The sequence below is a fragment of the Neofelis nebulosa genome, chromosome 11, assembly GCF_028018385.1.
Source record: "Neofelis nebulosa isolate mNeoNeb1 chromosome 11, mNeoNeb1.pri, whole genome shotgun sequence".
Classification (NCBI taxonomy): domain Eukaryota; kingdom Metazoa; phylum Chordata; class Mammalia; order Carnivora; family Felidae; genus Neofelis; species Neofelis nebulosa.
In genome coordinates this window covers 85,866,710-85,894,312 of record NC_080792.1, presented here as the reverse complement: position 1 = coordinate 85,894,312, position 27,603 = coordinate 85,866,710, and the positions used below count along the sequence as shown (strand labels likewise).

General features: G+C 43.1%; 1 protein-coding gene and 1 long non-coding RNA gene across 3 annotated transcripts in view; one reads left to right on the top strand and one right to left on the bottom strand.

The window, feature by feature from the left end:
• Positions 1–13,236, bottom strand: part of NAA25 (N-alpha-acetyltransferase 25, NatB auxiliary subunit) — an 81,548-nt gene extending 68,312 nt beyond the window's left edge. For both annotated transcript variants that reach the window (XM_058691675.1, XM_058691676.1), the window contains exons 1-2: positions 13,129–13,236; positions 113–198 (exon numbers count right to left, since the gene is read on the bottom strand). In XM_058691675.1, the coding sequence (XP_058547658.1) occupies positions 113–198; positions 13,129–13,186 (144 nt within the window). In that variant the 5' untranslated portion in view covers positions 13,187–13,236. The remainder of the gene's footprint in view (positions 1–112; positions 199–13,128) is intronic.
• A 110-nt stretch (positions 13,237–13,346) lies between these two features.
• Positions 13,347–26,930, top strand: LOC131489742 (uncharacterized). Its single transcript, XR_009250704.1, has 3 exons — positions 13,347–13,617; positions 25,396–25,630; positions 26,836–26,930. It is a non-coding gene; the product is annotated as an uncharacterized LOC131489742 (long non-coding RNA).
• The last annotated feature ends 673 nt before the right edge of the window (positions 26,931–27,603 follow it).

Genomic DNA, 27,603 nt, shown 5'->3' with positions numbered 1-27,603 from the left:
GGGGTGGGGACAAACCCTGAACAGAGTCACTAAAGGGATTAAACATCTTTTTCTTTTTAAGGTTACAATATATAATCCACCAAATATGTAAGTCAAGGGCAAATGAATTTACCTTAGCACAATGAAGATCCTTATGTTTCTTCAACAATTTATCTGCTTGCTGAATTGCCATTTTATTATTACCATTATCAAGATAATCTATGAAAACAAATTACGATAGTCATTATATTCCTTCAAAAGATAGGAAAAATGCATAGGCTGTCATCAGATGTTTCATAAAGTATCTTAATTCAGTATCAAAAACATCATGGTGTTAATTTTAACTCTAAATGGTTAGGATGATCCAGAATACAATCGTATATTCCTATAGTCATCTCTCAGACCTGTTATAAAAATTGAGTTAAGTAAAAATAGGAATCAATTATTATCCAAAAGTCTAACAAAAGCAAAGATTAATTTCAAGACTAAGATCTAAAAGAAAATGAGAGGTGCCTGAGTGGCTCAATTGGTTTAGCATGTGACTTCGCCTCAGGTCATTATCTCACGTCTCAGGAGTTCAAGCCCCATGTCTGGCTCTGTGCTGACAGCTCAGAGCCTGGAGCCTGCTTCAGATCTGTGTGTGTGTGTGTGTGTGTGTGTGTGTCTGTCTGTCTCTCTCTCAAAAATAAATAAACATTTAAAAACATATAAAAAATAAAACAAAATGAAAAGAAAAGAAGTGTCATAAATGGGAAATGGAGGTAGCTGTCAATTCTAAATACAGAAAGATGACTTAAACACAAGCCAGTTCACAACCTACTACTACTACTACACCAAGTCCCTCTTTGCTCATCAAGGTCCCAAATCAGGGTAGGAGCAGATGAGGCACAGATAACTCAAAATAAGTTATGGATCAAATGCTGGTGAGTACATGGAGCATCAGTGCCTCTCACCCAGTACTACTGGGAATGTAAACGGTACACACACCTTGAAAACAGTTTGCCAGGTTCTTCACACACTAAACATACTACTCTGCCTTGAGATCCAGCAATCGTGCTCCTTGATCTCTACCCAAGTAAGCTGAAAACTTACCTCCACACAAAAGCCTGCACACAAATGTTTATGGCACCTTTATTCATAACTACCAAGCCTTGGAAGCAGCCAAGATGTCCTTCAATGGGCCAATGGATGATCAAAATGTGGTACATCCATACAATGGAATATTATCCAGCAATACAAAGAAATGAGCTATCAAGGCACAAAAAAACAAGAAGGATCTTCAAAATGCATATTGCTAAGTGAAAGAAGCCAATCTGAGGGGCGCCTGGGTGGCCTCGTCAGTTAAGCGTCTGACTTCAGCTCAGGTCATGGTCTCACAGTCTGTGAGTTCGAGCCCCGCATCGGGCTCTGTGCTGACAGCTCACAGCCTGGAGCCTGCTTCAGATTCTGTGTCTCCCTCTCTCTCAAAAATAAATAAAACTTGAAGAAGAAAAAAAAAAAAAGCCAATCTGACAAAGCTACATACTATATGATTCCAACTATAAGGCATTCTAAAGAAGGCAAAAATTATAGAGACAGTGAAACAATCAATGGTTGCCAGAGGCTGGGGGAGAGATGAATGGGTGGAGCACAGGGGATTTTTAAGGCAGGGAAACCATTCTATATGATACCGTAATGATGGATATAGGTCATCATACTTTTGTCAAAACCCACAGAAGGTATGACACAAAGAATGAACCCTAATGTAAATTAGAAAACCATAAACATTAGTTAAAAATAAACTATCCAATATATTGGGGCACCTGGATAGTTCAGTCAGTTAAGCGTCTGACACTTCATCTCAGCTCAGGTCATGATCTCACAGTTCCTAAGTTTGAGCCCTGCATTGGGCTCTGCACTGACAGGGCAGAGCCTGCTTGCAATTCTGTCTCTCCGTCTCTCTGCTCCTCCCTGCTTGCACTGTTTCTCTCTCAGAATAAATAAACTTTAAAAAAGAATAATAAACTATCATATTGGCTCAGCAACTGAAACAAAGTACCACACTGAATCAAGATATTAACAACAGGGGAAACTGGGGGTAGAGGTGGGAGTGTAGGAATATACAGGCACTATACTTTTTCACTCATTTTTCTATAACCCAAAAACTGCTCTAACAAATATAGCATATTAATAAAATGTGTTCGTGTGTGTGTGTATATGTATATAAAAGGAAAGTGAGAAGTGTTACAAGTGGGAAACAGGGTGGTAGCTGTCAATTCTAAATATAGAAAGATGACTGAACACAGGCCAGTTCGCAATCTACTACCTCTAATAGTACCTCTCTGTCCATCAAGGTCCCAAATCAGCATAGGGACAAAGAAAGCATAAACAACTCAAAATAATCTATGGCCCTGGTGGCCCAGAGTTTCCCAAATAACAGAAATAGACTATCATTTTACCTAATAAATTCAATTTTTCTCCAATGAATACTTTACTAAAACTGAAAACAATCACATGAACACGAGTTTCCTCTCTTCAGACCTTCTTCAATCCATGTAACACTGATGAGCACCAAGAATGCTTAGGTGAAAAAATTAAGAAGCTTTATATTCTGGGGGCACATGGGTGGCTCAGTTGGTTGGGCGTCCAACTCTTGGTTTCGGCTCAGGTCATGATCTCACAGTTCGTGAGTTCGAACCCCACAGTGGGCTCCACGCTGATAGCTGCTTGGGATTCTCTCTCTCCTCCTCTCTGCCCCTCCCCTGATCGTGTGCTCTCTCCCTTTCAAAATAAATAAATACACTTAAAAAAAGAAGAAGCAGCTTTACTCTGCAGGGAAGCTAGAAAGGAAGATCAAAAACTTTCAGGCCTCTGATCAAACACTCAGGTGGACAGACTAAAGAACTAACTAACTAAATAAATAAATGCATACAATCTTGGCCTGAATACCCAAATATCTAACACCAGTTTTCTTAAATAGCTCAGCCAATATGCCACCATTTGTCCTCAGAGAATACCTGACAAGAGACATTTCAGCTCAATAAAGGACACTTTCTCTTCCTAAAAACTTGATGCTGATCTCTTTCTGAGTCAGTTCCAAATCACAGTTCTGACTCATTCCTGCAAGACTCTAGGTTCATAGGGCATACTCTGAAGCCTTCTCCAACAGTAATTAAATGCCCTTGATGAGGGGCACCTGGGTGCTCAGTAGGTTGAGCATCCAACTTCAGCTCAGGTCAGGATCTAGAGGTTTTCGAGCCCAGTATCAGGCTCGCTGCTGTCAGCCTGTCAGGGCAGAGCCCACTTCGGATCTTCTGTCCCCCTCTCTCTGCCCCTCCCCTGCTTGCACTCTCCAAAAAATAAATAAATATTAAAAAATAAAAAATCCTTGATGAGACCCCAGGTCTGAGGATCGGCCCATAAATGGATGAGACCAGAAGTCGGGACTAGAAGGGTCTTCAACTTTTCCCTCAGTCCCTACCTGCCCATGCCCGCTTCTCTGGAAATGATTTCCACTACCTCTGCTGCAGGGGGATGATTAGATGACCATATCTAGAGCTCATAACTACACCAAATGAGGTGGATATTTAACCAAAGGGTAAATCAGGTTTCTCCCTGGTAATCTATAACTGCACCACTGAGTCACAAAGCCAGAGTCAGAAAGCTATAGAGAAATCTCATTTGGAAGGCAATAAATATTCTGACATTACCAGTCACAATTTCCATTTTGAAGGAGCCTTAGGGGATGCAAAGTGGTTGATGGAGAGTGAAGAAAAGGAGTTATCTCTTGCCTCTTCATTTACATAACTTTTATAAAAGAATTTAAAATGTCACTTTATCAAAAGATTGGGAGCAGGGCAGTGCTGATTAACTTAAGCTTGTGGGGAGAGGTCACATCTTGGTGTGGGCCAAGCCAACATGTTGGGCCCTGGGTAAACTGATGAGTAAGGAGGAAAAAACTAGTCTGAAGAACCAAGCTGAAAATAAACACACACAGATAAAAACAAAGATGAAAATCTGGAAAAAAAGCCTTAGATCCTGACAGCTCTCCAGTTTCCATCAGCCCCTGAACACTACATTCCTACTCTAAGATCCCACCGGGACTTATAGCAACCTCTTCCTTGAGCTTGTGTCAATGAGTTTCTTCTGCTCCTTGCACCCAAAACAGTTTTAACTAAGACACTCCTCTACATTCAGCCAGTCTGCTGTCAGACTCCCCCTTCCTGGATGGTGAGGTGGGAAAAGTCTATTTTCATTCTACATTACTAACTCTGGAATATAAATTATTTAGCCCTTGGAGCTAACAGGCCAATAAATATGATATCCTAAGTCTGTCTTTTTAGTAAGTTGTTTTAAAATTTACTCAAGGGTAACTGTGGTTTTTGACCCTGAGGACTGGTGTTGTTCCCATAATAATAGGAGTTAAGCCGGGGCACCTGGGCGGCTCAGTTGGTTGAGCAGCCGACTTCAGCTCAGGTTATCTCACATTTCATGAGTTTGAGCCCCACATCGGGCTCTGTGCTGACAGCTCGGAGCCTGGATCCTGCTTCAGATCTGTATCTCCCTCTCTCTCTGCCCCTAACTCACTCGCATTCTCTGTCTTTGTCTCTCTCAAAAGTAAATAAGCATTAAAAAATAATAAAAATTTTAAAAAATAATAAGAGTTAAGCCAAAATCAGCCATTTACAAATCAGGCCTAGGAAACAATAAGATAATGATGCATAAGTGAAAGCAAAGTTTTCAAAGAATGGGTGCCATCCTCAGTGACACGTTTTTTAAGCTGCCCTTGCAGTCAGCACTAGATGACGCAGTGAGAAACCAGACCTGTTCCAATGTTTCCCTTATTTTAAGGAGACCGTCTCAGTTCAGTGTTAGCCCGTCACTTCTTTAGTATTTTTTTTTTAAGATTTTCAAGTAATCTCTACACCTAATATGGGGCTTGAACTCACAACCCTAAGATCAAGAGTCACGTCTCCACCAACTGAGGCCTCCAAGAACCCCACTTCTTTAATACTTTCTAATGTTTTTTAATGACGAAGGAAAGACCTCAAACTCACAGTTTCACAAAAGTATCAGAATCTAGTAAAGACTCCAACACCATTGTATTGTTTTCATCTTACTTATTTTGTGGCTTTTTTTTCTCAGCACAAGCGACAGGTCCTCCATTAAGGATAATGATATACATTATTTTTAAATAACTTTAAGTTAGGGGCGCCTGGGTGGCTCAGTGAGTTAAGCCTCTGACTTCAGCTCAGGTCATGATCTAGATAGATGTCTGTGCGTTTGAGCTCCGCCTCGGGCTCTGTGCTGACAGCTCAGAGCCTGGAGCCTGCTTCACATTCTGTCTCCCTCTCTCTCTGTCCTTCTCCTGCTTGTGCTCTGTCTTGCTCTGTCTCTCAAAAATAAATAAATGTTGGGGCGCCTGGGTGGCGCAGTCGGTTAAGCGTCCGACTTCAGCCAGGTCACGATCTCGCGGTCCGTGAGTTCGAGCCCCGCGTCAGGCTCTGGGCTGATGGCTCGGAGCCTGGAGCCTGTTTCCGATTCTGTGTCTCCCTCTCTCTCTGCCCCTCCCCCGTTCATGCTCTGTCTCTCTCTGTCCCAAAAATAAATAAAAAACGTTGAAAAAAAAAATTTTTTTTTAAAAAATAAATAAATGTTAAAAAAATTTTAATAACTTTAAGTTAAAAATCAACTTAGAAAAAACTATTAAATACGTAATAGTATAGATAATACTATAATAGAGCTGGAATCATCAAATGGGGTAGAAAAATGAAACAAATTTGGGAAACAAGGAGTCAAATCATTGGCAAGAGACTATCAAAAAGACTATCAAAGATATTGCTCCAATTTAGAAAAAAAGACTGAATACAACATAACTCCATCGTTTTTTCTTCAGTTTATTTATTTTGAGAGAGAAAGTGCAAGCACGAGTGGGGAGAGGTAAGAGAGGTAAGACAGAATCCCAAGTAAGCTCCGCACTGTCAGCATGAGCCCAGTGTGGGCCTCGATCCCATGAACCAGGAGATCATGACCTGAACCAGAACCAAGAGTCAGATAACCAACTGAGTCACTCAAGGCACCTAAACATAGCCCCACCTTTAAATTACAATGTCCTTGGGGGCACCTGGGTGGCTCAGTTGGTTAAGCGCCTAACTTCAGCTCAGATCATGATCTCGCAGTCCATGGGTCTGAGCCCCGCATCGGGCTCTGTGCTGACGGCTCAGAGCCTGGAGCCTGCTTCAGATTCTCTCCCTCTCTCTCTGCCCCTCCCCCACTCATGCTCTGTCTCTGTCTCTCTCTCTCTCTCTCTCTCTCTCAGAAATAAACATTAATAAAATAATTAATTAATTCCAATGTCCTTTGCTTAAAATCCTGAATGTTTTAGGATAGAAGACTTGCTTTTACCAAGAGTACAAATTGTAGGTGAAACATTCCTTCAGTCAACAAACTTTTGTTAAATATGTACTAAGTGCAAGACTGCAGGAAAGGTTAAATTTAAAAATGAACGATGCGGGTGCCTGGGTGGCTCAGTCAGTTAAGCGTCTGACTTCAGCTCAGGTCATGAGCTCACAGTTCAGAAGTTAGAGCCCCACATCGGGCTCTGCACTAACAACATGGGGCCTGCTTGGGATTCTCTCTCCCTCTCTCTCTGCCCCTCCCTGACTCATGCTTTCTCTCTCAAAATAAACTTAAATTTTAAAAAATAAATAAAAATGAATAATAGCTCCTGATTACCTCACAGTCTACATTTGCCCCCCCCCCCCCCCTTTTAGCCTATTTCTCCCAATCTTTTTAGGGGCATCTGCCTGGCTCAGTTGGTAGAGCATGTGATTCTTGATCCCAGGGTCATGAGTTCAAGTCTCATGCTGGGTGTGGACCCTACCTAATTAAAAAAAGGTGGGGGGACTATCCTTTTAAAATGCAAGCCTGATCACCCCACTCTCCTGGTTAATCTCTTTGGTGCTTCTCACTGTCTTTAAAACAAATTTCAAAATTCTTTTTTTAAATTTTTTAACACTTATTTTTTGAGAGACAGAGAGACAGAGCATGAGCAGGAGAGGGGCAGAGAGAGGGGAAGTCATAGATTCCGAAGCAGACTTCAGGCTCCAAGCTGTCAGCACAGAGCCCAACACAGGGCTCAAACTCCCAAACCGCAAGATCACGACCTGAACTGAAGTCGGATGCTTAACCGACTGAGCCACCCAGGAGAACCACAAACTTCAAAATTCTTAAAATAGCTTACAATGCTGAGTTTGTCTACCCATGTAGCCTCATCTCACCAATCTCTACACTGCTACACTCACTGCCTGACTAACCTCTACTCTTCTTAAAATGTCACTTCCACAGAGAACCTGTTCTTGTCTTGTCCCCAATGGCTGAGATGCACATTTGTATGCACTCATGGGAACCTATATTGTTCCTTCAAAGCCCTTAACACAAATGTATTGATTATGTGTAACATTATCTTTTAAAACTCTATTGAAAAAAACAAAACTGTTGAAACCACAAGCTTCTTGAAAGCTGAAACCATGTCTATGCTGTGCTATTCGGTACTCACTCACTCCCCGAATCTACATTGTGCCTAGCACATATTGGGCTCTCAATAAATAAGCTGAATGAAGAAAGGAATACATAAATTAACAAACTGCATGGGGCGGGGCGGCGGGGGGCAAAGAAAAAGAATCTTCTAGAAATTGAGGTAATGTATCAGGGAAATGAGAGATATATGCATGCAAAGTGACCACAACAGGAAGTTCAAAGAACCAAGTATTAGCGATGGCTTCATTCTATTAAAAGTTTTTGCAAAATCTTGCTGCACACCACTAGCATGGAGCCTGATGTGGCGTTCAAACCTATGAACCATGAGACCTGAACCAAAATCCAGAGTCAGATGCTTAACCGACTGAGTCACCCAGGCACCCCTCAACTAATTTTTTAAATAACAAAAATTGTGCAAGTGATGGTTAAAAAAAAAAAAAAAAAATCCAAATAGTTCATAAGAGCATAACATGAAAAGCATTAGTCTATAAATCTTGCCCTATGCTTTATGCTTTATTCTATGTATTCTTTTAAGAATTTTCTGTGCAGGGGAGCCTGGGTGGCTCATCAGTTAAGTGTCTGACTTCAGCTCAGGTCATGATCTCATGGTTTGCAGGTTCGAGCCCCCATGTCAGGCTCTGTGCTGACAGCTCAGAGCCTGAAGCCTGCTTCCAATTCTGTGTCTCTCTGTCTCTCTCTCTGCCCCTCTCCCACCTCTTCTCAAAAATACATAAATGTTAAAAAAAAAAAAGAATTTTCTGTGCATTAAAATTTTTTCATGTTTGTTTGTTTATTTTGAGAGAGAGCACATGAAAAGGAGAGGGGTGCAGAGAGAATCCCAAGTAGGCTCTGTGCTGATAGCTGAAATCAAGAGTCAGTTGTTTAACCAACTGAGCCACCTGAGAGCCCCTGTGCATTAAAATCTTTAAGTCTAAAATGCTTTTAGAGGGGCATCTGGCTGGCTCAGTCAGTTGAGCATCTGACTTCAGCTCAGGTCATAATCTCGAGATTCCCAAGTTGGAGCCCCGTGTCAGCACAGAGCCCACTTCAGATCCTCTGTTCCCCCGTCTCTCTGCCCCTCCCCCACTTGCCTGCACGCATACTCTCACTCTCTCTCTCTTTCTCTCTCAAAAATAAATATTTAAGAAAATGAATTAATTAAAATTTTTTTAATATTTAATTTTTTATTTTTTTATTTTTTATTTTTTTAAATATTTTTATTTATTTTTGAAGGAGAGAGAGACCGAGTGTGAGCAGGGGAGGAGCAGAGAGAGAGGGAGACATAGAATTTGAAGCAGGCTCCAGGCTCCAAGCCATCATCCCAGAGCCGGACACGGGGCTCGAACTCACGAACTGGGAGATCATGACCTGAGCCTAAGTCGGACTCTTAGCCAACTGAGCCACCCAGGCGCCCCTAATATTTAATTTTTTAAACATTTATTCATTTCTGAGAGAGAGAGACAGAGCATGAGTGGGGGAGGGGCAGAGAGAATGGGAGAGACAGAATCCGAAGCAGGCTCCAGGCTCTGACCTGTCAGCACAGAGCCCTACGCAGGGCTTGAACTCACACACCGCAAGATCATGACCTGAGCCGAAATCTGACGTCCAACCGACTGAGCCACCCAGGCGCCCCATGAATTAATTAAATTAAATGAAATTAAATCCTTTTAGAATGTAGAGATCTAAGTCAGAGCTTTTTAAATGGTCATAATAATTTCCAAACAGAAGAAAAGAGGTTGTGCCAAGTGACTCTTCCACAAAAAGGCAAGATGGTCTTCAGTCCCCAAGATGCCCTGCCATTCCTGGGGGAAAACAGGACACAACTCGCGAGCTAACAATGCCCAACAGAAGATTCAGAATAAATACCACATTCGACTGAGGACTCAGGAGCATTTACTAATGAACTACAGCAGAATAATTACCTGGAGTTGGCCAGGCACCAAAGGGAAACGTGGTAACTCACCAAAGAAGTGATTATCATTCAGGAAACACAGCTAGGAAGTATATTATACCTGATCCAGACTACAGCAAGACTGGAAGCCAGTAGGACAGATTAGAACAAAAGATATTGCACCCAGAAAGTAAATATAAATGTGTATGTGCATTCAAAGGATATGGGAAATTTTTTTTCTTTGAAACTTCCCTATTTTGCAATTGCTGACCTAGTAATTCCTGATTTCTACACAAATTTATGACGTGCCATACATGACCATCACTTCCACCCCACTTGTTCCCCTAACCACTAAAAACAGTTTAAAAGTAATAATAATGGTACAAGAAAGCACTGGGGCTCACCAAGTCACATGAGAATACAAAATCTGTGAAAAACCACACAGCACAAGAGAGAAATTTTAGCAAAAGAAAAACGAATAAAATAGGTGCTCTAGTAAGGTCAGGGGTGGTTTTCAAACACCAAAAATACAATACCTAAACTTACCAATTTATGAGTAATGAGATGCACTCTGAAGATGTTTCAACTAATGAAATTTCTGAAAACTCATTCCAAACCTAGACACTGAAAATATAATTTTAACCCACATCTCAACTGACCACAATTTCACAGTTAATCACCCATACAGCCCTGTCCACTTTTACCCTAAACAGTATTCAGCAAGAGCTGAGGTCACAGGCAAGTTTCCAACAGTTGTAAAATGCTAAAACGTTGGCAGTATAAATAGTGCTATACAAAGATAGTGATGCTGCTAATTCTGAACTCAGTGAAGAACTGGGCTCTCAGTGACAATGCCTATGTTCAAATCCCAGATCTGCAACTTAATAACTGCGACTCTGAGCAAGTTAATCTCTGACCTTTAGTTTACCACTATAATTACAATAATCTTACTACCTAATAGGACAGTTAGCATACAAATAAGCACTCAATTAATCCTGACAGTTGTTGAACTTCTGACTGATGGACAAGCACTACCTATCAAGCGTAAGCTTTTCATTTACCAGCTAATAAACCTCTGAATTCAAGGAACAAGAGTGGTTAGGGACTAATATATTTAAACACAAAAGCAGGGGCTGTCCAACATCTGGAAGTCAAAAGTCAAAAGTGCTGAAGACAAGGGACAGTTGGTAACCTCTCTTTTCCTATTCCTGCCAGTTTATATTAATTGCTTTGGAATTCTTTTTTTTTTTTTAATTTTTTTTAATGTTTATTTTTGAGAGAGAGAGAGCATGCGAGCAGGGGAAGGGCAGAGGAAGGGGAAGACACAGAATCAGGTTCCAGGCTGAGCTGTCAGCAAAGAGCCCGATGGCGGGGCTCGAACTCACAAACAGTGAGATCATGACCTGAGCCGAAGTCAGACGCTCAACCGATTGAGCCACGCAGGCGCCCCAATTGCTCTGGAATTCTTAAAGAAAGCTTCTTCTAATCCTCTCCCATGTAACTATAACAAAAGCTACATAATTCCAGCTTCAGTTTGGAAAATATGACCTGTCACTTCTGGTTAACATATCCTAATGGTTACCAACGCAAAATGGACATGGTGTATCTTACTGGGTAGTTCAAAACAGTGTTATTTCTAAATAACTTATGGGACACCAAAAGCATTTTCTTTGGGCCTCAACAACAATTTTTGAAATCCAATTATTTTTAAAAGTACTGAATCTTTTTTAGTTTAAAGGTGGGAGGTGGGGGTGGGGGAGGGTGCTGACTGTTAAGTAGGAAGAGCATGTGATTCTTGATCTTGGGGTTGTGAGTTTGAGCCCCATGATGGATGTAGAGATTACTTAAATAAATAAATAAAACTTTAAAAAAAAAAAAAAGTCTGGGGCGCCCGGGTGGCTCAGTCAGGTTGAGCATCCAACTCTTGACTTCGGCTCAGGTCATGATCTCATGATTTGAGTCTGAGCCCTACGTTTCGGGCTCTGTGCTAACGGTCCAGAGCCTGCTTGGGATTCTCCCTCTCCTCTCTCAAAAATAAATAAATAAACTTAAAAAAAAAAAAAAAAAAAAGTCCACAGGCAGCTGCTGCTGCATAGAGTTTTAATAAGCCAGAAATTGTGAGCCCTGCCTGGACTCAGTTCCTATCTTCAATCACCTCATTTCAACCCTGCCCTCTGAGTGAATATACATATACCGGAGGGTATGATAACATGCACCAACGGGAAACTGTTGCAAACAGAGTCCTACCCCTGCCACTCGCCACCTGTGTGACTTTTGGCAGGTCAGTGTCTTCAGCTCAAAGTGAGGTACCTTCTAGCAGTGGTTAAGAGAGTGAGCCTAGGACAGCCCACAGCAGTTCAGATCCTAGCTCCATCAAATGTGACCTGAATAACCTTAGGCAAATAATGACACATCAACAATGCCCCATCTTCCTCATCTGTAGGGGAAAAGGGGGGAGGGGCATTGTGGGACTGGAAAAAACTACCCACCTCATAAGAATGCGTACAAATTAAATGAGATAACCCATATGAAGGGCCGATGTCAGAGAATGACATAATTAACCGTCTATACACATCAGCTATTATTTCCCATCTCACAGGATTGCTGCTAGAATCAAATCAGATGTGAGAGTAAAGCAGCATACAAATTATAAAAGCAGGACCAACTGTGCCAGAAATAAAGCTGCCCCCCTCCCCGAAAAACCTTGAATGATCTCAGCCAAGGGGAGAAACCTCCATTCAGTTAACACCTACACTATAGACGCGAGGTCTAGTTTGGCAATACCACTGACCTTGAAGCCTTCCTCACCATTAACTGAGACCAGCCATCTATAAGAGCTGCAAAAAGGGCCCCTGCCCAATTACAGAACTCGGTTATTGAAAAGGCATTTCCCCTGACTCAAATCTGTCGATTTTTCCCAACCGGGGTATCAGAATGACTTCAAGGTCTGCAAGCCTGCGGGGCTGAGGTAAGCGTTACGGAGGGGGATCCACTTAGCAAGCAGAAGGCAAGCTGCAGAGAAAACCAGAGAAGCTGCAGAAAGGAAAAGCCCTGCAGCAGCCCTGCATGCCCCTCTGACATGAGTTATCACAGTCTTCTCACCGTTATTTTGGGCCCAAGACCCCTCCCTAAGCCCCGCCGCTGCCTCCCACGTGCGCCCAGAGCAGCTGTTTCTCCACCAAAGAGCTCTGGATAGGGAGCCTCGAAGCCGGGCCTGCTCCAGACTCGATCGGGGTGACCTTGCGTCAGCCCCTTCCCCTCGTTGGACCTGTTTCTCCATGTGCATCGAGCGCCGCTAGTCACAACCCCCTAAGCCCGCTTCCCGTAAGTAAAAAGTCTTTAGTGAGGAATTTTCCCTCAAGCAGAACGTCGCACCCTCACGCCGGAGCCAGCTTCCACCTGGCTCGGGATCCACCTGAGATCTTGGGTCTTCCTTGGCACAACGCAGCCTACGGGCAGCGCAGCTCTCTGTGAGAGTAAGTCCCTCACAGAGCCTGCATGCCGGGCCATCTCCGCTGACCTGCCGCCGTCTGGACCACGCCGCTGCCACCGTACGGCTTAGGAAGGCCCGGCCGGCGCCTACGCGAGGCCCGTGGCTGCGGCCTAGAGGCCCGCGCGGTCCGTCCCCAGCGCCCTACAGCTCCGCGCCCGCCCCCTCCGCGCCCCTCCTGGACCTTTGCCCCGGCCTCAACAGCCCTCGATACGTCCGGCCAACTACCGGGCTGGCCCCAGGCACTCACCGTAAATGGGCCGGAGGCGCCTGTCGTTAGGGTCCTGCACATGGCCCCGCGTCGCCATGATGACAAGCGCAGAACCGCAGTGCGCACGCGTGGGGCAGGCCCCCGGGAAGGGGCTGTTAAAGGGCCAGCGCCGATCTCGCTCTTCTATCGCGATAGTCGCGGAGCTGCGACAAAAGGCGCCTGCGCGGAAAGGGAAGCCCCACCCCCACCCCCTATCTCCCACCCGCGGATCTCTGTGGGTACCGCAGTGCTGTCTTCTATAGGAAACTTTTCTCAATTGTGCTGATGGAATCAACCTGGCTGGAAGAAGCAGCTATTGGTATTGAAATCCCTTCCGAGTCAAGTACTTAGTAGTGAGGAAAGGAGAGGAAAACTCTTGATCAAAGTTGGGGCTCGTCTGCTCCTGCTTGTCGTATTTATCCTCTGTACCCGAAGGAGGAACAGTTAGACTTGTCTGAGTAATTGTTGGGGAGCCGGGAACTCCTCTGGGTGAGTGACCCAGGGGACAGTAGGGGAAGGGGGTGATCAGGGGCGCCTGGCTGGCTCAGTCCGGTAGAACATGCGACTCTTGATCTGGGGCGAGGGGGTGGGATTGGGAGTTCAAGACCCACGTTGGGCACCGAGCTGACTTAAAAAAAAAAAAGGAAGGGGGCTCATCAACAGTAAAAATCTGCCTGAGGAGTTCGAGATCCCTTCATCCCTCGCATGGGGCTCAGCCAGCTAAGAAGCGTCCTAGATTAATAGTAAACCAATCGGTTTGTCAATTGCACCTTAATAAAACTGGAGGGAAACAGTAATTCAAATCATACAATACATAGTTACTGACTGCCTATCATGTGCCACCTTCTGTTTTAGGCACGGAAGCTACATCAGTAAATAGACAAAAATTTCATGGAGCTTTACTTGTAGTGGAAGAGACACAAATAAAATAGTATATTAGGTGGTGATGAATGAGTCTGAGAAAAAACAGGGACTGGGGAGTGGAAGTGGGAGACATTTTTTTTACGTGTATAATGTGGTCAGGGAAAGCCTAGCTGAAAAAGTGACAATTGTCAAAGACTGGGAGCGGGAGGGGCTCCTCGGTGGCTCAGTTGGTTGAGCGACCAATTTTTTTTTTTAAGTTTATTTATTTATTTTGAGATAGAGAGGAGAGGGGCAGAGAGACATAGAGACTCAACCAGGTTCCACACTGTCAGCACAGAACCCGATGCTGCCTGGAACCCACAGTCCGTGAGATCATGACCCAAGCTGAAATCAAGAGTCAGACACTTAACTGACTGAGTGACCCAGGCACCCCTTGAGCAACCAACTCTTGATTTCAGCTGGGGTCATGATCCCATGGTTCATGGGTTTGAGCCCCACATCCAACTCTGCATTGACAGAGCAGAGCCTGCTTGGGATTTTCTCCCTTTCATTCTGGCCCTTCCCCATTCATTCTCTCTCTCTCTCTCTCTCTCTCTCTCAAAAATCAATAAATATTTAAAAGCCTTGGAGTGGGGGGCACCTGGGTAGCTCAGTCGGTTAAGTGTCCAACTTCAGCTCAGGTCATGATCTCACCGTCAAGAGTTCCAGCCCCGCGTTGGGCTCTGTGCTGACAGTTCAGAGCCTGGAGCCTGCTTCGGATTCTGTCTCTCTCTCTCTGCCCTACCCCCACTTGTGCTCTCTCTCTCTCTCTCTCTCTCTCTCAAAAGTGAATAAACGTTAAAAAAAAATTTTTTTAAAGACTTGGAGTGGGAGAGGGAGGGAGCCACTTAGGTGTGCCAAGCTCATTAGGGTCATAACCTAATGCCACACTAGTCACTATGATTCAAACTCAGGTCTTTGGTTGACCCCTTCTACTGGTGTTCCTTCCCTCTCCCTTTCTGGGCTATTTAGTGTCCAAGAAAATGATTCTTCAACTTCAGTGCATATCAGAATCCCTTGGGGAACTTGATAAACATTTCCTGGATTCTACTCCCAGAGGTTCTAATTCAATCTGAGGACCACTCTTTGAAAAATACCAATTAAAGGATATAGATCAAAAGTCATTATTTACTTTTTTTTTTTTGAAAGATTTTATTTTTAAGTAAACTGTACACCCAGTGTGGGGCTCGAACTTAAAACCCTGAGATCCAGGGATGCCTGGGTGGCTCAGTCGGTTAAGCACCAGACTTTGGCTCCAGTCATGATCTCATGGTTCGTGGATTCGAGCCCCGTGTCGGGCTCTGGGCTGACAGCTCAGAGCCTGGAGCCTAATTCGGATTCTTTGTCTCCCTCTCTCTCTTTGCCCCTTCTTGGCTCACTCTGTCTCTCTCTCTCTCTCTCAAAAATAAATAAACATTAAAAAAATTTTTTTAAATAAAATTAAATTAAATTTAAAAAAACCCTGAGATCAATAGCCACACATTTTACTGACAACCCACAGGTGCCCCTCAAAAGTCTCTAGAATCCACCATAACAGCAGGTTAACAATTGCTATTAAATTTATTTTTTTTTTAATGTTTATTTCTTTTTGAGAGAGTGTAAGCTGGGGCGGGGGGGGAGGGGGTGGTTAACAGAGGATCTGAAGCGAGCTCTGCACTGACAGCGACAAGCACCTTGTGGGGCTTGAACTCATGAACCTCGAGTCATGACCTGAGCCGAAGTTGGATGCTGAACCGGATAAACCACCCAGGCACCCCATGACGATTGCTATTAAAATTTAAATATACATGCCTAGAAAAAAAACCTAATGATAATAGTAACAATAATAATAGTGTGAATTTATTGAGCACTTATGTGCCAGAGACTGTGCTAAGCTCTTTCACATGTATCTTCTCATTTCACTCTTACAAACTGGTGGACTAGGTATCATTTTGATCTTCATTTTAAAATGAGAATTTGGTGGGCACCTGGGTGGTTCAGTCGGTTGAGTGTCTGACTCTTGGTTTCAGCTCAGATCCTGAGCTCACAGTTTGTGAGATAAAGCCCCGAGTTGGGTTCACACTGACAGTGTGGAGCCTGCTTGGGATTCTCTCTCTCTACCTCTCCCCTGCTCTCTCTCTTTCTCAAAATAAAAATAAACATTAAAAAAGGTGCTAATTTTTTTTTTAATTTAAAAAAAATAATAGGGGCGCCTGGGTGGCTCAGTCGGTTGAGCGTCCAACTTCAACTCAGGTCATGATCTCAGGTCTGTGGGTTCGAGCCCCGCGTCAGGCTCTGTGCTGACAGCTCAGAGCCTGGAGCCTGCTTCTGATCCTGTGTCTCCCTCTCTCTCTGCCTCTCCCACATTGTCACTTTGTCTCACTCTGTCTCTCAAAAATAAACGTAAAAAAAAATTTTTTTTAATAATAATAAAATGAGAATTGGGGAGGAAGAAATGAAAAATTTGGAACATAGAGATATTAGATAGTTTGCCCAAGGTCACACAGTAAGTCTGTGGTGAAATCCACACTCTGGAATTACTAATCTCCAAAGAGTTAAGTATAGACAAGGAAAAATAATAACTTCACAGTTAAGAAACCTGGTAAAAACTACCTTAACTAAGCGATCAAAGTTAACATTACCAGTAATAATTCATGTTCATATCATATACCTTCAATATGAGATGATGAGAAAGGAACTTCACTTCTGTAGAATTTTTGCAGGAAACCCATAAACCCAGAGTAATCATGAGGAAAACATTAAACAAATCTAATTTGAGTGACATTCTACAAGATATCTGACCAGTACTCTTCAAAACTGTCAAGGTCATGAAAACTAAGGAAACAGAAAAACTCACAGGTCAGAAGAACCTAAGGAGACATGCCAACTAAAGTAATGTGAGATCCTGGGACAGAAAAAGGGCATTAGCGGAAAAACAGTTGAAATTCAAATAAAGTCTAGAGTTGAGTTAATAGTTTGTGCTAATGTCGGCCTCTTGTACACTGGTAATGTAAGATGTTAACATTAATGAACACTGAAAAAAAAACTGAGCAAGGGGTATATAAACTTTACCATCTTTTCAACTTTTCTGTAAATCTAAAATTACTACAAAATAAAAGATGTTTTTTTAAACAATCTCTATGCCCAATGTGAGGCTTGCACTCACAACCCTGAGATCAAGTGTCACATGCCCTACTGACTGAGCCAGTCAGGCACCCCACAAAATATTTTAAATGCACCATTTTTTAATGTTTTATTTATTTGTGTGTGTGTAAGAGAGAGAGAGAGAGCAAGCAGGGAAGGGACAGAGAGCAAGGGAGACAGGATCCAAAGCAGGCTCTGTGCTGACAGCAGTGAGCCTGATGCAGGGCTCGAACTCATTAACTGTGAGATTATGACTTGAGCCAAAGTCGATCGCTCAACCAACTGAACCACCCAGGTGCCCTGTAAATGCATCATCTTTAATAATTGAGGAGAGCTATTTATTCAAAACCAAACGTATGAGAAACTCTCGGCCTAACTGTATCCCAAGGCTAGCTGAAAGAGAAAATTCCAGTAGCAAGTGCATAGAGAAATTCTTACTGAGAATGGGAGGCTCTCAAACAAAGATATAGTCTGTGATCTGTGTGGAAAATCATTCCTAATGCTGAGGAGGCTTTAAAATACTCCAGGTAGGGGTGCCTGGCCGGCTCAGTCAGTAGAGTGTGTGAGTCTTGATCTCTGGGTTGTAAGTTTGAACCCCATGTTGGGTGTAGAGATTATTTAAAAATAAAAATCTTTTTTTAATGTTTATTTGTTTTTGAGACAGAGAGAGAGAGCAAGGGAGGGGCAGAAAGAGGGAGAGAGAATCCCAAGCAGGCTCCTCACTGTCAGTGCAGAGCCTGACGTGGGGCTCAAACTCACAAACTGCCAGATGATGACCTGAGCTGAATTGAGAGTTCAACGCTTAACCAACTGAGCCACTCAGGTGCCCCCAAAATAAAAATCTTTAAAAAAAATAAATCAATAAAGTACTGCAGATAGGTTGGCATTATGGGTATGTGGTTTTTTCCTAGGTCAGTGTGGTCCCCCACTAGCAGTATCAGCAGCACCTGGGAACTTGTTAGAAATGCAAATTCTGGGGCATCTGGGTGGCTCAGTCTGTTGAGCGTCCGACTTCAGCTCAGGTCATGATCTTGTGGTCTATGAATTCAAGCCCCATGTCAGGCTCTGAGCTGTCATCACAGTTCACAGCCTGGAGCCTGCTTCAGATTCTGTGTCTCCCTCTCTGTCTGCCCCTCCCCTGCTCACACTCTGTCTCTGTCTCTCTAAAAAAATAAATAAATAAACATTAAAAAAAAAAAAGAGGGGCACCTGGGTGGCTCAGTCAGTTGAGCATCTGACTTCGGCTCAGGTCATGATCTCATGGTTTGTGAGTTCAAGCCCCGCATCGGGCTCTGTGCTGACAGCTTGGAGCCTGGAGCCTGCTTCAGATCTGTGTCTCCCTCTTTCTCTGCCCTCCCTTACTCACCTTGTCTCTCTCTCTCAAAAAAATAAATAAACATTTTAAAAAAAGAGAAAGAAACATTTAAAAAAAAGAGAAAGAAATATAAATTCTTAGGCACTGCCCCGGACCTACTGAATCAGAAACTCTATGAGTGGGGCCCAGCCATCTGTGTTGTTATAAATCCTCTAGTGATTCAGATCCAGACAAAAGTTGAATTCTTTGGCTTTAGATCAGAGGTAGGCAGACTATGACCAATAGGCCAAATCTAGCTTTCTACCAGTTTTTGTACAACCTGTAAGCTAAGAATGGTTTTAACTATTTATTTTTTTTTTTTTAATTTGAGAGAGAGCATGAGCAAGGGGGAGAGGAGGAGGAGGAGAGAGAGAGAGAGAGAGAGAGAGAGAGAGAGTCTCAAGCATGTTCCATGCTCTGCGTGGAGCCTGACACTGGGCTCGATCCCATGACTCTGGGATCATGACCTAAGCCGACATCGAGTCAGACACTCAACCGACTGGCCCACCCAGGTGCGTTGGTTTTTACATTTCTTAATGGCTGGGAATAATATCAACAAGCATAATACTTCATAACGTGAAAATTATATAAAATCCAAAGGTCAATGTCCATAAAGAAAATTCTGTAGAACACAGACACATCTATTTATTTATGTATTGTCTATAGCTGCTTTGGTGCTACAAAAGCAGAGTTGAGTAGTTGCAACAGAGACCCAACAGTGACCCAACAAGGCTAAAACATTTTCTGTCTGGTCCTTTACAGAATAAGTTTGTTGAACCCTGATCTAGAGTAATGAAAGAAATTTAAATACTCCCAGGATAGAATGTCAGGTAAAATAAAATGCAGTATTTGGGAGTATTAATACTAAAATTATATTCGTTGTTTGTCTGAAATTTATGTTTAACCAGATATCCTATATTTTTATTTGCTAAATCTGGCAACCCTATCCCAAGGAGGAATCCATGCTCCCCAAATCATGCGAACCAGCAAGTGTGGAGGGTGAGAGCCTAGGTAAACTGACTGCAGGATTATTCTGAGATGATTTGGCCAGGTAGGACCAGGCTGAGGTTGGGCTTGGAAAGGAGAGAGGAGGGAGGAGGGCTGGGGCTCATCTTTGGTGTAAATGAAAGAGCTGGTGAGTCACCTGCATTTTAAGAATTTCCCAGAATGGAAAAATACAGCACCTTCAAGTAGGGGCACATATGAAGCTTCTGGCCAGGACTGTGGTTACTCAGATACATTCTCAGATTACCTTTGTTGGCCTTGCCCCAGAAGAACACTGTCAGGCTCAGTACCCTGTTCCCTGCACTTGGCAAGGCCAGGGCGTTATGGACCTCTCAAACCGAGGCCTCTAGATCCTTGAGTCACTGTTCTGGTGGAATGTGTTTCCCTCCACCCCAAAAGCCTCTTTGGCATCCAAGTAGGATGAATTGGCCTTTCTTATTTCCCATTCCTACCCCATGTCCTCAGCACCTAAGGCTGAAGCAGTGACCTGGCTCTGGGCTTGTCCTTACCTGCTCCTGCCTGAGAGGCAGCCTCCACACCCTTTGACAGACCTAAATCATTTCAGGTAACAAAGGAGATGACCCCCACGGGAGCCAAAAGCCCATCTTTTGTGCTGTACAGTTGGAACTCAAAATTTTTAGAGCCAACGTTACATTATGAGGAAATGCTTGGCATACAGCAGGTGCTCATTCAATGGTAGTTTCCATTTTCTTGACTTAGAAAAAGGGGGTACGCCCTTCATTCTTGTCATATTTGGTGGCAGATTTGCTCTGGTGAGAAACTCTTGTTTAAGGGCATGAGACACATAAGTGCGTTGTGCCTGAAAGCTGGGTGACATGGCATGGGGGACTGGTTGGACTGGTTGTGGGTGTCTCCACCCAATGACTTTTCTAATTTTTCTTTGTTTTTATTTTCCCATCTGGATGGATATGTTACTTTCCTTTTTTAGGTTTATTTATTTATTTTTTAGTAATCTCTGCACCCACCGTGGGGCTTGAACTCACAACCCAGAAATTAAGAGTCACATGCTGTTCCGACTAAGCCAGCCAGGTGCCCCTTGATGGATATGTTTCAATACCTAATCCTAATCCTTCATGGAATAAAAGTGATATATTTCAGTTTTCACAGTTGATTCCCTGCACTTTGACAGTAGAGTAAAACAGCAATTCTGGCTCTGAAATCAAACAGGCTTGGGTCCAAACACTTAGCATAAAAAAGCCAAAAGTACAAAGCAGGCACAGAATTAAAGGTAGAGTTCAAGACAAAGAAACACAGAACCTGGAGATAAGAGTTGGGAGAACCAGGGTCATGGTCTTGGTTAGGCCAGTAATTCGCAGTATAACCCTGGGCCTCACTCATTTTCCTCATCAGGAAAAGAAAGGATAGGTCTGAGGCCTCCTAGCTCTTTAATCCATCCCAGCACTTCCAATTCTGTCCACCAGGGGGCACACGAATGCCAAATTGCCCAGTCCCGTTTCCAAATTCGGAAAGAATGGATCTCATTTTGTTTTTTTACATTTATATATTTTTAAGATGCATTTCATTTTAATTTTTTTTTTCAGGTAAGCTCTATAACCAATTTGAGGCATGAATTCACAACTCTGAGATCAAGAGTCATATGCTCTACCAACTGAGCCAGCCAGGTGCTCATTTTAATTACTCTTTTAATAAAACAAAGCAAATATGAATATATGAATGTGAACTTTTTGTGAGCTATCTCTATCATTTTTATACCAATTTTATTGAAATATGACTTACATACCATAAAGTTCACCCGTTTTTAGTGCACAATTCAATGATTTTTAGTACATTTACAGAGTTGTGGAACCATTCCAATAATCAGATTTTAGAACATTTCCATCACCCTAATAATATCCTTCTATAAACTATATATTTTTTTAATTTAAAAAAATGTTCAAATGTTTCAAGATCTGTGAGAGTACCCGTGTATACATATTACACAGTTCTAACAAACATTAACATTTTGCAAGCATAGAGATTTGATATTGTACATACAATTCTTTCTCTCTCCCCCTCCCTACTTCTCCAGAGATAACCACTATTATGCTATTGGCAGGTATTTTTCCTTCCATGTTTTAATATTTTTATTGCATATGTATATATGCATGAACAATATATGATAGTTTTGCTTTCTTTAAAAATTCCATGTTATCATACTATTCATCTGCTTCTGTAAGTTGTTCTTTTACCTAACATTGGAATCAGTATTCCCTAATAGCACCTCGCAAAGGTTGTACCAGTTTATATTCCCACAACCAGTATGTAGAAATGCCAATTTCCCTTGCCACACAGTGTGCTCTCAAACTTTTGTATCTTTGACAATCTCACAGTGAAAAATGATATCTCAGTGTAATTCTAACTCATGTTTCTCAGGTTATGAATGATATTTAGCATATTTTCATCTGTTTAAGACCAATTGGTAATGCATTTTCTTTTATCAACCTGGTCATGTCCTGTTTCCATTTTTTTCAGTGTTAGTCTTTTGTTATTAATTTATAGTCACACTTTATATATTAAGGAAATTAGCCTTATGCCATAAACAGGTGTTTCACATATTTTTTCCAGTGTATTGTTTGCTTTTTCATTTGGGGGACATGGGTTGTTTTATAGTGAAGAAATGTTTTATTTTTTGTAGCATTTCCCCACTCCACTATTATTTTAAAATTCCTTTGTTAGTTCTCCAGGTATTTTTATGGTTTTGTTTTTAAAATTTAGGGGCGCCTGGGTGGCGCAGTCGGTTAAGCGTCCGACTTCAGCCAGGTCACGATCTCGCGGTCCGTGATTTCGAGCCCCGCGTCAGGCTCTGGGCTGATGGCTCGGAGCCTGGAGCCTGTTTCCGATTCTGTGTCTCCCTCTCTCTCTGCCCCTCACCCGTTCATGCTCTGTCTCTCTCTGTCCCAAAAATCAATGAAAAACGTTGAAAAAAAAATTTTTTTAAATAAATAAATAAAAATAAATAAAATTTAAGTCCTTGGTCAATTTGGACTTTATTTCAGTATGAATAATGACGCAGGGTTCCAGTCTTGTTTTATCTTTTCCAGTTGCTCCAAACCTCATTTGTTGAATAATCCATCTTTTTCCCAAAGCACACAATGCCATCTTTATCATGTATTAAATTTCCATATGCACTTCTGTCTAGTCATGGAACAGTTTACAGGCTCCCTTCAAGGGCAGGTCAAAGCTGGGGGCCACAAAGAAGGAATTTGCCAAGCTCGCTGGATTCTGTGTTCTAAATCTGGACTTGCTCTGTTCAGCCTCTGAGTTGCTGAACTCTGGGGAGAGCCTTGTTAGCTGCATTTGGCTGCTTGGATGCCAAAAAGTTGGCCCTTGGTTTAAAATGAAGGAGCCTCTGGAAAAAAAAAAAAATTAAGGAGCCTCTAGGAAATAATGCAATTTCCTGCTGTGTGGTCAATTTTCTGGTAAGATAAAGCATAAGAGATAATAGAGTAAAACCAGTCAGGAAATTCACTGACTGATTCTAAAATTTTTTTAACGTTTGGGGCGCCTGGGTGGCGCAGTCGGTTAAGCGTCCGACTTCAGCCAGGTCACGATCTCGCGGTCCGTGAGTTCGAGCCCCGCGTCAGGCTCTGGGCTGATGGCTCGGAGCCTGGAGCCTGTTTCCGATTCTGTGTCTCCCTCTCTCTCTGCCCCTCCCCTGTTCATGCTCTGTCTCTCTCTGTCCCAAAAATAAATAAAAAACGTTGAAAAAAAAATTAAAAAGTTAAAAAAAAAAAATAAATAAATAAATAAAATTTTTTTAACGTTTATTTATTTTTGAGAGAGAAAGAGAGAGACAGCGCAAGCGGGGGAGGGGCAGAGAGAGAGGGAGACACACAATCCAAAGCAGGCTCCAGGCTCTGAGCTGTCAGCACAGACCCCGATGTGGGGCTCAAACTCACAAACCATGAGATCATGACCCGAGCTGAAGTCGGGCACTTAACCCAATGAGCCACCCAGGCACCCCTAATTCTAAAATTTGTATGCAGATGCAAATGACCTAAAATAGCCAAGATAATCTTGAAAAAGAGGAACACAGGAGGAGGATTTAAAAAAATTTTTTTAATGTTTATTTTTGAGAGAGAGACAGAGACAGAGCAGGAGCAGAGGAAGGGCAGAGAGAGACGGAGGGACACACAGACTTTGAAGCAGGCTGTAGGCTCTGAGCTGTCAGCACAGAGCCCGACACGGGACTCGAACTCATGAACCGTGAGATCATGACCTGAGCTGAAGTTGGACGCTTGACCAACTGAGTCACCCAGGCGCCCCAGGAGGAGGATTTTATATTACCAGATTTCAAGACTTATGTTAAAGCTATAATCATTAAGGTAGTGTGATATTGGCTTAAGATAGACAAACAGATTAGTAGAACAAAGAGTCCAGAAATAGATTCCTACCTGGATGGTCACTGGATTTATGACAAAGGCCCAAGTAAAATTTAATAGAAAAAAAATCTTCACCTCAAAACAAACAAAAAAACTCTTTACCCCTACCTCATGCCGTTCACAAATATTAATTCAAGATGGGTCGTAGACCTAAATGTAAAAGGTAAAACAACAGGGCTTCTAGAAGAAAACAGGAAAATATCTTTGTGGTGAGGTAGGCAAGGATTTCTTAAATTGGCATAAAAAGCATTAGTCATAATAGGTAATTCTTGCCTTTATTCAACATTTACTGAGTGCCTACTGTGTGCCCCACCCTATGCTAGGTGCCAGCTATGCCCATGAAAAAAAAAACGTCTGGGGCGCCTGGGTGGCTCAGTCGGTTAAGCGGCCGACTTCGGCTCAGGTCATGATCTCGAGGTCCATGAGTTCAAGCCCCGCGTCGGGCTCTGTGCTGACAGCTCAGAGCCTGGAGCCTGTTTCAGATTTTGTGTCTCCCCCTCTCTGACCCTCCCCCATTCACGCTGTGTCTCTCTCTGTCTCAAAAATAAACAAACGTTAAAAAAAAAAAAATTATTTTTTAAGAAAAAAAAAAAAAACGTCTGTCCAGTCTTCCAGGAACTGGTTCAGTACTGTTACGGAACCAGGCTGGAACACTGGCAGAAAAAACGAATGACACTCAGAGATCTTGGTGGATTGGAGATTTATTTAACACCAGTGGGCTCAGAGGAGACTGTTTCTCCAAAGATCTGAGCCCCGAATGCAAGTGGGAAGGGTAATTTATAGTTGTCAGCTTCCACATCCATGGTGGGTTTTCGCGCACATGGCGAACAGGGCAGGAAGAACCCGGAAGAGGGGTCTCTAAGCTAGAGACCAGAGCTTGTTTTAGTCCCATCAGCCATCTTTGGTGCGGTACTTTATTCATTTCTCCAACAGTACAATGGGACAGACAGGTGCCTGCTTGGACAACAATATTGCAGCTTTCCAGGGGTTCTGGGATAATCACAGGAAGCAATAGGAACCAGAGGAGAGTTCTGGAAAGATTTCTAGGAATATGTGACATTAAAACTAAGCCTTGAAGGATGAGGGAAATCAGATGGGTTGTAGCAGAAAGAAACAGTATTTGAGAAGTCCTAGTGGGGCAAGGGTGGGTAGGTAAAACTCAAGATACTCAGTTTGGTGGGAGCAGGTGGATGGGACTGGATATAGTTTCAAGAATATGTCTGTGTTATTGATTTTCCTTTAATTGATCAGTTAAGCCAGAGGGTTCTCTAACTTCATTGAGCATAAGAATCACCCACAAACTTCTAAAATGAATATTCAGGGACCCCACCACAGAAATTTGTATCTAATAGGTGGGGAGTGGGCCTGGGCACCTGCATTTTTACAAGCATTTTCCCTGCCCCAAAGGATGCTAATCCTGCCAGCCCTCAAACAACCCTCTGAAAAATACAATTTAAACATTAATGTTTTTCCCTCTAGGAAATGAGAAGTACTTTCCTAGGCAGCATCAGGGTGAGAGAACTGAGAGGTTTTCTGGAAAAGCAGACCACAAGGCAAGTGATCCTAAGATGTCTCCTCCTCTCAACACTAGAAGGGCACTGTGCAAGCATCTAAGGGATGAGGAAGCCATCAGGCAAAGGGAGCAGCAGCTTCTGGGAATTCTGCCTACTAAACCAGGCACTCGAAAATTTCCCAGCATGCTCTGAGAACTCAGGTACAATCTCCATTCTTGTTATGAATATGTATGAGTACCCAGTTGTCAGCTGAGTTTCCTAGCCACGCCCTTCCCTCCACCCCACCCCCACTTCAGAATTGACAAAATAATGTAAACATTCTGGGGCCTGGCACCTTGATGAGGAAATTGGTTTTTAGCAGTGATTTCACAAGTATTCCTCTAGCAGTAGATGAATATACTTGTGACCATGTGCAAAGTAGCAAACAAAGTGGATGTTTAAAGCCCTCCCTGAAAGTCCTACCTCCATCAACAGGGTAAATATGTGTGATGAGTGCCCTTCCTGGGGCAGATACTGTGGGTTGCCTCCCTAATAGCTACGTTCCACCCCCTTACCCACAAGTAGAGGCCCTATTTCCTCTTTCCAGCTTATCAATTGTCTAAGCCCCTCTTGGTAACCATCAAGTGACAGGCTAATGACATCTCCTGGGGTCACTAAGAAATATAAGAAGATAGAATTCCAAGACTTGCAGGTGGAAAAAAAAAAATGAAACAAAGTGTAAATACTTGAAAATCAACTCTCAAGAACTGGAAATATTTATAGGCACATACATGGCTGGAACTTTTTTTTAATGTTTATTTATTTTGAGAGAGAGAGAGAGAGAGACCATGTGAGAGAGTGTGCTGAAGCAGGGGAGGAGCAGAGAGAAACCCAAGAAGCCTCCAGGCTGTCAGCCCAGGCACAGAGCTCAATGTGTGAGATCACGACCTGAGGCAAAATCAAGAGTTGGATGCTTAACCACCCAGGTGCCCCCAGTGACTGGAACTTTTTTTTTTTTAATGTTTGTTTACTTTTGAGAGAGAGAGAGAGAGAGAGAAAGGCAGAGACAAAGCATGAGCAGGGGAGGGGCAGAGAGAGAGAGAGAGAGGGAGACAGAATCGGAAGCAGACTCCAGGCTCTGAGCTGTCAGCACAGAGCCAGGTGCAGGGCTCGAACTCATGAGCCGAAAGATCATGATCTGAGCCAAAGTCGGACACTTAACTGACTGAGCCACCCAGGCGCCCCTGGCTGGAACTTTTAATAAGCAAAAGCTAGGGGTGCCTGGCTGGCTCAGTCAGTAGAGCATGTGACTCTCGATCTTGGGGTTGTGAGTTCGAGCTCCATGTTGGGTATAGAGATTACTTAAAAATAAGGGGTGCCTGGGTGGCTCAATTGGTTGTATGTGTGACTCTTGATTTCTGCTCAGGTCTTGGTCTCACTCTTCTTGGATTCAAGCCCTTTGTCCAGCTCTGCACTGGTAACACAGAGCCTACTTGAGATTCTCTATCTCCCTCTCTCTCTCTGCCCCTCCCTTGCTCTCTCTCAAAATAAATAAACATAAAAAAAAACTAAAATAAATAAATAAATAAAATCTTTAATGAGAAAAAGCTAAATAAATGCATATTACACAACTCAGCCTAGTAATTCCATTCTTGGCTGTACACCTAATGGAAATAAGCGGTGAAGCACCTGGCTGGCTCAGTCGGTAGAGCATGCAACTCTTAATCTCAGAGTCGTGAGTTCAAGCCCCACATCAGGCATGGAGCCTAGTTAAAATTGAAAAAAGAAATGAATGTCGTATATTTTTTGTAATGTTTATTTATTTTTGAGAGAGAGAGAGAGAGAGCCTGAAGGAGAGGGGCAGACAGAGAGGGGGACAGAGGATCCCAAGCAGGCTCTGTTGTGACAGCAAAAAGCCTGGAGCCTGCTTTGATTTCTCTGTATCCCTCTCTTTCTGCCCCTCCCCTGCTCATGCTCTGTCTCTTTCTCTCTCTCTCTCTCTCTCAAAAATTAACATTTAGGGGCACCTGGGTGTTTCAGTTGGTTGAGCGTCCAACTTCAGCTCAGGTCATGATCTCACAGTTTGTGAGTTCGAGCCCCGCGTCGGGCTCTGTGCTGTCAGCTCGAAGCCTGGAACCTGCTTCAGATTCTGTGTCTCCTTCTCTCTCTGCCCCTCCCCCACTTGTGCTCTGTC